The 12,692-nt window shown below is 37.7% G+C and overlaps 1 protein-coding gene across 2 annotated transcripts; it reads left to right on the top strand.

Moving 5' to 3' along the window:
- On the top strand, positions 391–5,374 carry LOC18789533 (protein SUPPRESSOR OF MAX2 1). Of its 2 annotated transcripts, none has more exons than XM_007225341.2 (4): positions 391–970; positions 1,070–2,497; positions 3,023–3,311; positions 3,430–5,374. In XM_007225341.2, exons 2-4 carry the CDS (start codon positions 1,254–1,256, stop codon positions 5,077–5,079), a joined length of 3,183 nt encoding a protein of 1,060 aa, XP_007225403.1. In that variant the 5' UTR covers positions 391–970; positions 1,070–1,253; the 3' UTR covers positions 5,080–5,374. The 2 variants fall into 2 exon arrangements, with proteins under 2 accessions (XP_007225403.1, XP_020425236.1); XM_020569647.1 differs by having other exon boundaries at positions 391–975.

Raw genomic sequence — 12,692 nt, 5'->3', positions numbered from 1 at the left:
AGTCTCCAAATTCGATTTTTCCATCTTATTGATTAAAAACAAAAACTCCACTTTAGCATATGTAAATGGTAGGGTTACATTAATTCAATTTACTAAAATTGTAATAGAAAATATGTTTTCCTAAGATTTGTCTGAAACAAACTGTTAGAATGAACATCATCCCCTCAAAAAACTTATAAAAAAGAACATATGCAACAAAAATGTGAATTAATCAATTGAAAAATAAACAGAAGATGACATACAAAAATGAGATCACACATTTCTGTACTCACAGAGCATTTTCCAGAAATTCTTGAAAACTGTTGGTACTTTCAAGTTCCAACTCTCTATTTTCCTGAAATTCTTTCTCACCCACTATTCCGCAAGGGAACCCAAAAGAAGCAGAATCAAATTTCTCTACTTCGGTTAGTTTGTTGTCATGCAGCCCTGTAATATTTGAAAGGGTTGGGTCCATTTTTACCTGGTCTCTGTTTTTTCTTTTCTTTGGCCATTTATTTTTTTGTTTTTTTAATAAATGTTACTGATTCAAATAGATAGAGATAGAAAACTGAAAAAGGGGGAGAGAGAGAGAGAGGGAGAGAGAGAGAGTGGGAAAGGAAGAGAAATAAGGGAGGTTCTTGTGAAGGAGGGGATCTGATCTTTCCTTTTCGCGTTGAATTCTCTTATAGCTTTTTTGTGTGACACACACATATACACACACTTGGTGAGAGAGAAAGCAAAAGAAAAAGAGAAAAAGGAGAAGAAGAAGAAAGAAAGAACGAAAGAAAGAAACAGGATAGATAGGGAGATCCCTTTAGGCTTAGGAAAACTAATAAGGGAGCTATTGCTTTCCTTGATATTTTGTTTGTGTTTGTAAAAAGCTATTTTTGTAGATTGGTTTTCTTTCACAGCCCTGAAAATGCAAATTTGTCCAATTCGATGAAGCATCCACACCTGGACCTGTGAAACCATTTTCATTTGCCGCTGTCTGGTGGGGTACTCTCTCTCTCTCTCTCTCTCTCTCTCTCTCTCTCTCTCTCTCTCTCTCTTTCTCTGTCTCTCAGTTTCCTGATAAGCTTGAATTTCACAGCACAAGTCTCCAAAGAACAGAAAAACCCTACCCAACAAACATAGGCAGCAAAAAACACAACCAAACCAAAGCTTTGAAGCTGCTTCATTTGAGCGTTTGCTACTCAAAACCCAGCTCAAAAAACCCACATAAAATTGAATTATTTGGATTTGGAATTCTTGGTGGTTAGTTTGAATTCCAAGAAATGAGAGCGGGGTTGAGTACGATCCAGCAAACCTTAACCCCAGAGGCGGCGAGCGTGTTGAACCACTCGATCGCCGAAGCGGGTCGACGGAACCACGGACAAACGACGCCGCTACACGTGGCGGCAACCCTTTTGTCCTCGCCCACCGGCTTCCTCCGTCAAGCATGCATCAAATCTCACCCCAATTCCTCTCACCCTCTACAGTGCAGAGCTCTCGAGCTCTGCTTCAGTGTGGCGCTCGAGCGCTTGCCCACCGCCCAAAACATGAGCCCCGGCATGGAGCCCCCTATCTCCAATGCTCTCATGGCCGCCTTGAAGCGAGCTCAGGCCCATCAGCGCAGAGGCTGCCCAGAGCAGCAGCAGCAGCCTCTCTTAGCGGTCAAAGTTGAGCTCGAGCAGCTCATAATCTCAATTCTGGATGACCCAAGTGTGAGCCGAGTGATGCGTGAGGCTAGTTTTTCTAGCCCCGCCGTTAAAGCCACTATTGAACAATCGCTCAACTCTTCAGCCGCCGCCGCCTCCTCTGCTGCCGTCAATTCCTCCCCAATTGGATTGGGATTCCGCCCGGGCGGCCCTCCAGCAGCGCCCCCTGGTAGCCGGAATTTGTATTTGAATCCGAGGCTGCAGCCGCAGGGGGCTGCTGCTGCGCAATCCGGACAACATAGAGGAGAGGAGGTTAAGAGGGTTGGTGATATATTGTTGAAAGCGAAGAAGAGGAACCCTGTGTTAGTCGGTGATTCGGAGCCCGAGGCAGTGACGAAAGAGGTCTTGAGGAGGATTGAGAACAGGGAATTGGGTGAAGGGCCGCTGAAGAATGTTGAGGTTGTTCATTTGGAGAAGGAGGTTTCTTTGGATAAGAACCAGATAGTTGGGAAAATGAAGGAATTAGGGGGTTTGGTTGAGACCCGGATGGCGAATTCAAATGGGGGTGGGGTGATTCTTAATTTGGGTGACTTGAAATGGCTGGTGGAACAGCCTGGCAGCTTTGGAGGGGTTCCTGGTTCAGGTCCGGTCCAGCAGCAGTTGGTTTCGGAGGCGGGGCGGGCAGCGGTGGTCGAAATGGGAAGGCTATTGGCCAGGTTTGGAGAGGGTGGTGGTAATGGTGGCCGGCTTTGGTTGATCGGAACTGCTACTTGTGAGACTTATTTGAGGTGCCAAGTCTATCACCCTTCAATGGAAACTGATTGGGATCTACAGGCAGTGCCAATTGCTGCCCGAACGCCTCTTTCAGGATTGTTTCCAAGGTATGCTTGGTGTTCTTATTTATTTGAATTAGAGAAACTACATTCCATAACCAGATATACCTGTGACCATGGAACTTGTTCTCCTTTTCTTGTCTGCACAATTTTGTATTTGTCTGGCTTCAATGACTTAAGTTACATGAGCTATACGCCTAAATAGGAAGGTTTTTGTTGATTAGTTCTTTCACGTTTGATGGATGATGTTATCCAGAGTTTCTGTTTATGGAATCTTGAACACTGCTCATTTAGAATAATCTTCTGCGAAAAGTTGTTAATTCCAAAGTTTTAGATTTTGTGTGAGCTCAGAGACTTGCTTGATTTGGAGAATTTGGATAACTGATGGAATCTTTAATTATATTTGATATTGGGGCAGGCCTAGTTCCAGTTTCAATTTGAAGTTGTTTGAATCACACTTGGATAGCATCTTGGATGCTCTTCAACCTATTAGGCTTTATTTTTTGAAATGCTTCTTTACCCTTTTCTTCGAGTTTTTGTATATTTTTTTTTCTAATATATCTTCTTTTTTAGGATTGGGACGAGCAACGGGATCCTCAGTAGCTCAGTTGAATCTTTGTCCCCATTGAAAAGCTTTCCAACTACATCAATTGCTCAACCAAGACTTCTCTCTGAGAACTTGGATCCTACTCGAAGAGCAAGCCGTTGTCCACAATGTACACAGAGTTATGAGCAAGAACTTGCAAAACTGGTTGCCAAGGAGTCTGAGAAATCATCAGAAGCAGCACAACCACCACTACCACAGTGGTTGCAGAATGCTAAAGCCCGTGATGGTCATGCCAAAACATTAGATGAAACGCAGGTGAGTTGAGCAAGCTCAAATTGCTCCAAAAGTTCTTGTTCTTTCTTTTTTGTTTTTTCCTCCTGGTGGTAATAGACTTTAGTAGGAACTAATGAATTTTCCATTTTTCTCTTCATAGACTAAAGACCAAGATCCGATCCTGAAGCAGAAGACTGAAGAACTTCAGAAAGAATGGAGGGATACATGTGTGCGTCTTCATCCTAGTTTTCATCAGCATAGTATCACCTCAGATAGAATTGCTCCAACAGCTCTCTCAATGACGGGCTTGTACAATCCACACTTGCTTGCTCGCCAACCTTTCCAACCCAAATCACATCTGAATAAAAACCTTGGGGCTCTGCAATTGAACACAAATCCGCTGACCAGCCAACCATCTGAACGGGCAGTTTCCCAACCTGGAAGCCCTGTACGGACAGAGCTGGTTCTTGGGCAAACAGAAGTCACAGAAACCACCCCTGACCAAGCGCATAAAGAGCGCATCAGAGACTTTTTGGGTTGCATGCCTTCTGAACCACAGAGCAAGCCAATTGAATTGCAAACTGATGATAAACAATCGTGTCAAGTAGATGCTGACTCATTCAAAAAGCTTTACAAAGGTTTAATGGAAGTGTGGTGGCAGCAAGAAGCAGCAACTGCTGTTGCTGAAACTGTGACAAAATGCAAGTTGGGCAATGGAAGGAGACGTGGTGCTGGATCACGGGGAGACATGTGGCTACTGTTCATGGGCCCGGACAGTGTTGGCAAGAAGAAGATGGCATCAGCTCTTTCAGAACTAGTATCAAGGTCCAACCCAGTGATGATAAGTCTTGGCTCCCAACGCAGTAATTTGCAGTCTGATATGAGTTTCCGCGGTAAAACAGTGGTGGACCGAATAGCAGAGGCAGTTAAGGGGAACCCCTGTGCAGTAATCATGCTTGAGGACATTAATGAAGCAGATATGATAGCTTGTGGTAGCATAAAACGGGCAATGGATAGAGGTCGTCTTGCTGACTCTTATGGTCGTGAAATCAGTCTTGGAAATGTTATTTTCATCCTCACGGCAAATTGGTTGCCAGAACATCTGAGACCCTTATCGAAGGGCAATTCACTTGAAGAAAAGCTTGCCAGTATAGCAAGGAGCAGTTGGCAGTTAAAGCTATCTGTTTGTGGAAGGACTGCAAAACGACGGCCCAATTGGTTACAGGATGATGACAGAGCCACGAAGCCTAGGAAGGAGACAGGTTCAGCTTTAGGGTTCGATCTGAATGAAGCTGCGGATACTGAGGATGACAGGGCAGATGGCTCACATAATTCAAGTGATCTCACAGTTGATCATGAAGATGACAGTCGCCTCAATAGCAGGCCCTTACTCACAATCACAACCTCAGCAGTACCTCGGGAATTGCTGGACACAGTTGATGGTGCCATTGCGTTCAAGCCAGTGGACTTCAACCCCATTCGGCTAAACATCACAAACTCCATCAGAAAAAGATTTTCAAAGATTTTGGGTGAGGGGGTTTCATTAGAATTGAGAGAGGATGCTGTTGAAAAGATCTTAAGTGGGATATGGCTAGGCCGGACTGGCTTAGAGGAATGGGCAGAAAAGGTTCTCGTTCCAAGCCTCCAGCAGCTCAAGTCCTGCCTTGGCGGCACCAACAGTATGTCGGCCAGCGAGTCCATGGTTGTTCGGCTTGAATCCGACGGCAATTCAGATTGCCGGGGCACTGGTGATTGCCTTCCCAGTAGTATCAATGTGGTTGTGGTGCCTGATGGGTTGAGACAACAATGATGTGGGGATATAGTTGGTATTTTGTCACATTGTAAATATGGTAAACGGTGTGGCGGGTAGTCAAAGACATTTGGGAGGGTAACCGTTAGACGAGGGAAACGTTGGATATATTGGCAAAACCTTCCTTGTCTCTTTTTTCTTTTTCTTTTTCTTAAAATTTTCATTACTATTTTTTCTTTTAATTTTTCTCATGTTTTTCATCCCCTAAAGTTTATAGTATCTTATAATTATAAATATTTATCAATTACATGGACATTGATTAATAAGATGAGGCATTCCTCTCAATTTTCTCTCACAAAGTCTAAGTTTTATCAGTTTTTGTTAGTTCTCTAATTTGGCTCCTTATTTATTATGCGAAAACATATCTTGTTAAGACATGAATGGGTGACTATAGTGTGGTATTGGAGTAGAGTCACGTGGTATAATTCTTTCATGTATTATAATATAAATGGATATTTATCGATATACTCTAAAAGTGAGAAATACTAGTGTCATCTGCCTATATTATAGCTCGTGAACAGAGCCGTATTTTAGTACTATACAATAATTTCTTGACTTGAACAAAATCCAGCTTCTACTATTTCTCAAAGTACTGTACGTTATATCTACTTGTAAAAGTATTGAATCGGCAGATATCCTACATATGTAAATTATGCACATAAAAATGCCATGGCATTGGCATGCATACATACTCATAAGCTCATAGGCTAGACGGCATGAAGAAGGTGACCATATGGACCAAAATCAACAACAGACAACGGCTCTCTCTCTCTCTCTCTCTCTCTCTCTCTCTCTTAACTTTTTATGATTTTTATAAATATTTAATTTGAAACCGTCAATAAGACACTCTCGGTGTCTTAATTGAGAATGATGTCTCTACCTTTGTTTTCATTCAATTGAACTCAGCACAGCTTGTAAAAGATAAGACCAACCTCTCTCTCTCTCTCTCTCTCTCTCTCTCTCTCTCTAGTTTTTGTCTTTGCTGTGGTCCGAAAAGCCAAGAGGAGACTCTACTTCCATAGTTTGAGCGCAAAGCCATTAATGTCATAATGTCATAATGTCACAATGTGAAATTACTAAGAAGACAAAAAGTGGATGCTTCACGTCTACTCCAAATTCAACATATATATATATATATATATATATATATACAAACTCATGAGTTCATATAAACCCTACATGCATCATGTATGCGTGTGTTCTCATTTAATACCCACGTGGCCCACTCATCTCTCTTTCTTTAACCCTACCCTTTCTCCAATTATGCATATCTACATCATGCAAACTTTGAGTTTTTATTTTGCTCCTCACATCTATATATAAAGTCAATTTTGCAATAAAGATGTACAGCCTGAAAATTTGTCTAACTTAACAAGGATAAGAAAGGAATATTGTCTTCAGACCCAAAAAAAAAAGAAAAAAAAAGAAAGGAATATTGTCAAATTTATGTCTCTAGCTAACAATAATCTTGTGCTTGTCAAAAGATAAAAGATTTAAAAAAAATTCGATGTCAAACTAGTTACGCAAACTTGTAACTAAGCATGAAATTAAAGTGAATTAAGGTTAAAATATAAGGATTAATGTTTTCACGACTTCAGTTTATAGTGAACTCACACTGAGAACATCCTTACTCAATGAGCTAATAGGAGCAAACTCGTCAATTGTGGGTGGCTAACCAAATCGGTAGAGTAGGTAATATTTATGTATTTTCATATGTTGGGAGGGAGAATCGAAACTTGAGACTTTTTTTAATATTGTGGAAGAGGAATATTACAAGACCAATTACTATAGTTGGCCCGTGTGGTAGGCAAAATTAAAAAAAGATAAAATTTGGGCAATTTAGATTCTCACTTTTCTTAATGAACAAAAGCCACACCTTTGGTAAAATAACTTTCTTGTGCAAGGATTGATTTCGATTGCGGGTAAGAAAAGCAGTGGCAACGTATATGACACAAGAAAAAAAAAGTGTTCATATCATGGTTGAAACAAACAAATGCAATCTCATTGGCGCCAACCATTCATGTGTTCATAAGGACAAATCATATTACTTCAGATTAGCATTCTTTATCAAGATTATTCTGACCATATATCATTCATGTATGGTCCAAAATTATAGACATCATGATGTATAATTTTGAACAAATTGGAATAATAATAACAATTAATAAAAGATTGTTAATTATTATACTGTTAACAAAGAATTTGGAAGTGAGATGTCGGTCAAGCACAAGGAAACAAAGGGCTAGTTAGGGGATTAAATTAAAGTAGAGAGAGAGGGAGAGAGAGAGAGAGAGAGAGAGAGAGAGAGATAAGGTCGTCGTCTTGCAGAATGCAGAAATGAGAATATACTCGATCACAATTGGAAAGCTGCACTTGTTTTGTCTATATGCAGAAAAAGTAGATGATAAAAAAGAGGCAGCTGGGTGGCGTTCTCTTCTCTTCTCCAAACCCACATACACCTTTACACCTTTATGCTTGTGTCCCTTCTTCATGTCACATCAGCCTTTTTAGGATGAAAACAAAATACCCAACTACTCTCCCCTCTCTTTCCCCACCTCCTCTGCTACACCAGATATTTACTTTTTTTCTTCTTTATTATTATTATTATACTTATGGAATCCTAAACCAGATTAATTAAATTCATCGGAATCATACAGATGTGAATTAAGTCAGTTAGTGTAGATTGTATACTCGCCTCTTTCACCCGAGTTTAACCCTACCCCTGTACATTTTTAAAAAAAATCTGCTTGAATCATCATACTAAGCGACACCATTCCAAATATCACCCATGTGGGCAAACTCAAAAACAAAACCTAAAAACATAAAAACATTCATGCACGCATGTGTTCTGAAATTTTGATATAATTAATTGGGGCTTGAAGCAGCTCATAAGGTGTCCCCTGGTGTCCTCAGAGGGACTTGATATTATTTGTTTGGTGTGCTGATGCAATATGCTTCTTTCTATGTCTAATAGTTCATCATATTGTTTAAAAGTCAGCAACCAAAAATTATCCTTTTCTTTTCTTCCCTATTTCTCTCCACATTTTCCTCCCACTTTTGACTTGCTATTAACCACTCGTTAAAGAGAATATATTTGTTGAACAAAATTACTGCTTGTACGGAAGAATTGTGTAAAAATATTGTAAGAATAGCAGTATTGAAATTTGTTTTATAAGTTAATGTGATAAAAGTAATATTATTGAAACCTATTTTATAAGCTAATGTGGTAGGCGGTATGACATGTTACACATAAAAAATTCTCTTTTGCAGATATCCGAATGTTATTATTGTGCAAACGCCATGTATTTTGTACTATCAACCCCTACTTTCTTCCATGTTTACCATAAAAAATTTAGTCAATCTGACCCAAAAATAATTAGAAACCAAATAAGATTATATATATCCTATAAAAGGCATTAAATTCCCAATGGGATTCTATCTACGCCACAATCCTCTCAAACTCACTCTAGGTCTCACACATACACCTATAAAGATATATCAAGTGACGTTTATTCACCACAAAAACAAAATATTCTTACTCTTTATTATTAAAATGTGAATATTCAACTTAAAATTAATTAACAATAATTAAAAAAGTAAAAAATCTATTAAACAACTATGCAAGACTTCTCATTTCCAGCTTCGAATAATACTATACTATCAACACTTAGTCACATGCATGATTCAAAATTTTCGGCAATTATAATTTGACATGGAAATTTGAATCTAGAATCTTGTGCTCATCCTACCTACTATATGAGAAGGAAGTTGATGTTCCACCTCAAAATTAATTGGCAATAGAGGAAATGTTCAACTTCTTATAAATCATTGCTAAGTTTTCTAACTTTCTAATATAGGACATTTTTACCTTCACATTTTCGCATATATATGCAGTTGATGGAGAACGATAAAAGAAAATGAATGCGATCCTTTTCAATATATGTTTTAAGAAAGAGAATATGTTTCAAGACGAATGAACCACAACTTTGTTCTGAGAACTCTCATATACAAACACAGTTAATCTGTATTCTTCCTTCGACGAAAAGGTTCCAATGCAACCCAATCACAACTAAAAGTCATCTGATGCATTACTTAATTAACCAACACCACCATGTGCATACTATTTTATTGAATCTATTCTACTCCAAAAATACGGAATACTAGAAGAAAAAAAATATATATTAAGATTAAAAACAATAATCAGATAATTTCTTCGTAAATGATCTAAGAAGGAAAGAATAATTGACAAGGACTCAAGATCGATTCTGGTTCTAGTATGATCATACTTAATTGTCCACAATTATGAAAGACGACCCAAATCAAGAAATGATCATAATAACTAAGTAGTTCTGTCACTCAATACTGCCACATGACATAAACAACTTTGCACAATTTTGTCTCTCAAACATAGCTTGCCACCATATATATAAAAAAAAAGATCATGAGTCGAGAAAAACTTCCCTATAGTTGATCCAACAATCGTTGGATTGGTTTTCATATTTTGGATACAGTTGTCTCTTTTCCTACATAGGCTACTTAATTGTGCGGTCACACCCATTCAAAAAAAGAAGAAATGAAGAAAGAAACCTAACACATCCCTATCAAAGATATAGGAGACTACGCGGTTTGGCCTTGGACCTTCTTCAACCGAGCGATTTTGTACACAAAAACAAACATGTGAGGTTTCTGTCCATTAACCATACAATAATATTGCAACTTCCTTGTCACAAAAAATTGTTAGCTAATAAGTAGGTAAAAAATAAATGAGTTGAAGAAGAGACGGGTCAGCAAACACAAACTCAGCCATGAGACCAGGTTTTTATTTATTTATTTATTTTTTTATAGAAGGGGTGAGGCCATGCGTGTCGGCGGCTCGCTCAAGTGGGCATGCAAATATGGAAAAATATGGAATGGTCCATATCACTTTGATATTGGAGTCTATTGTGAGAAACTAGTAAATGTTGAAAGGAGTTATAAAGATTTCGCTTACTGCTTTCATTGCTAATTAGTTTTGGAGTGGAACTTCAACTTCTCTTATAGTATTAAAATATTAATTTACACGTGTAAAGCTTAACGATCACATATACTCTACCTTACTTAATATGTATAATATATTATTCACGTATTAGGCGTGCAGAGCATGTGAGAATCAACTTCCTTCATGTATTTTTTTTACAAGTTAGATTAATTGATTGGTCCCCTCAACCAACTTTAATTTTCCACAACCCCCAACCGTTCAAAAGGCCGGTGCTTGCCTTTTTTTTAAAAACTTGTCTATCCCACGAAATTTCCATGCTTTGCTTTACAAATCATAAAAGCTATTTTTTCAAAAGCCAAACAAGGAGGAGGCATCATAAAAGTCCTTTTTTAATAAGCACCGGCTCATGGTAACCAGGTAACATGCATCTTATTTGGTGCTTTGTTTAATCAAAGGAAAAGTAGTACCAAGAGCGTGGTCTAGACTTCTAGACATATATATAAACACATACGTTAATAAGTATATTTTTAGGGATAATTTCCTTAAGATTAACATAAGACAAAAGTACAATACAAATAAGGATGGAACATACTTTAAATTGCTTTTAACCTACTTTGGTTATCCTTTTGCCTTTGTCAAGGAAGATGAAAGTCTACAATAAGCTCCACCCAGCTTCTCTCTCTCTCTCTCTGTGAAGAATTTAGAAAAAGAAAAGTATAGTGCATCATGTAGGTCCAACCTGAATTGGTTTACCTAAACCCCTAAAAAGAAAAGGATTGTCTTGGAAGAAATACTGAATGCATCTACTTTTTTATCACACACCTACCTTTATAAAGAAGATGCTGACACCTTAAGTTTTCCTTTGTCTGCTAATTATTCAAAGGGAAATGAATAAATAAATAAATAAATAAATAAAATAAAATAAAATAAAAGGAGGCTCTGAAAAGTAATCACTTTTTAATTCATCATCAGAACTACTAATCACTTTTTAATTGGGGATAATCAATATTCCTTCCCTTTAATTATTCACAAAATTATGATTATGATCATTCTTAGATGTGGAGATAATTAATTAATCTTATTATTATTATTAATATAAAGTAGATGGAATTTAACTCTTGTAGTTTGAGGTAAAGGACAAGTATATATGACAAAGTGGAACATGCCCTTTTTCTGCTCATCTTTTTGTAGATATGCAGGCTTTTCTCAGCACCATGCATGCTTACCTGTTCCCTCTCAACAAATTTTTATTAATATTTCATAATTAACTTTTCTGTCACCTTTTCTTTACGATTGTTTGGTGGTGGGGCAAACTCATCTGCCCCAGCTTTTACTAATTAAATGCCTATCATGACAAAAAATTGCATCGTACATATATTCTACTGTTGATATATTATAAATGCATTAAAAGGCAAACAAACAATCTCTTTTGATCCTTCACACAGGATCACTTAATATGCCCTCACTGCTCACTCTTGATACTTTTGAAGTTATACGCATATGTTCATTGATTTAATGTTTAAAAGACGTTTAAGTCTCAAAGATGGGAGAGCCAGAGTCGAACTCACGTTAAATTCTTGTCGTAGATGTAATGGTGATTATTATTGAAGTTATAATCATACGTAAAAGTACATTCATCCAAAAGGCACATAGAGTGAATGAAATAGCTAGGTCTGATCACATAAATTAATTGATTTCCATCTCAAAAGGGTGCCGAGGATAAGGCATATATTGTAATAATGATGTCCACAAGCAGAGATCTCATCCAAACCTGATTGAGTTTTCCAAAGGAAAGGAAAAAGGGGTAACAAATACATAAATTATGCTTTATAGATATAATCAAATGTTGAGTTGAGCTAGCCTTTAGGGAAGGGGACAAGAACTAAAAGGATGGCGATGCACATCTTCCAAACAAATTCCAATCCTTCTCAACGTGTTGGTTTAAAAATAAATTAAGATTGCAGAATTAGCATGGATGGGATGAAAAATATATATAGAAAAACGAATCTATTGAAACATGTCAGTGGCATGGTGGAGCTGGCATAGCTTGGCTTCAAATGTCAACTTGTAAGAATTTCTTTTTCTTTTTAGTGTCTTCAGTATCTTGGTATGTTTACCTTTTCCGGGTTCAGTTGGGAATCATTTCTACTGATTTTTAATGGTTCTAAATTTGTATGTACATTTTGAATTGATATGGGTTAGATATAAAAAGCCCATAGACCAATAAAAAAGGGCATACAACAAAGCCCATATACTCTCTAAGGCAAGGCTAGTGGGTCTGATGGTTATTTCCCATTCTCTAATTTTAGATATAGGCCCAAAAATACCACGATAGAAGCCTTTTGGTTGTTTTTTTTAACTCCAAGTAGCAAGTCTTTTAGGGGTGGTTTGGTACGGCCGATTGTCATGGATTGGACTAAATTTTGAGACTGTCTTGGATTAGCTCCAATTGGCCTAAGCTGGATTAAGTACTGACTTACGTTTGGTGTTGCATCGGACTAAGAAGCTAAATTGTAAAAATAGTAAAGACCTATATTAGGTGTTGTGTCGGACTAAAAAATAATTATTTTAATATTTAATTTTAATTAAGGATTTCGACCTAAAAATAAATAAAAAGAAAACAAATAAATTTCTA

This window comes from Prunus persica, chromosome G1 (genome assembly GCF_000346465.2).
Source record: "Prunus persica cultivar Lovell chromosome G1, Prunus_persica_NCBIv2, whole genome shotgun sequence".
Lineage (NCBI taxonomy): Eukaryota > Viridiplantae > Streptophyta > Magnoliopsida > Rosales > Rosaceae > Prunus > Prunus persica.
This window is presented reverse-complemented; position numbering and strand designations above follow the sequence as displayed.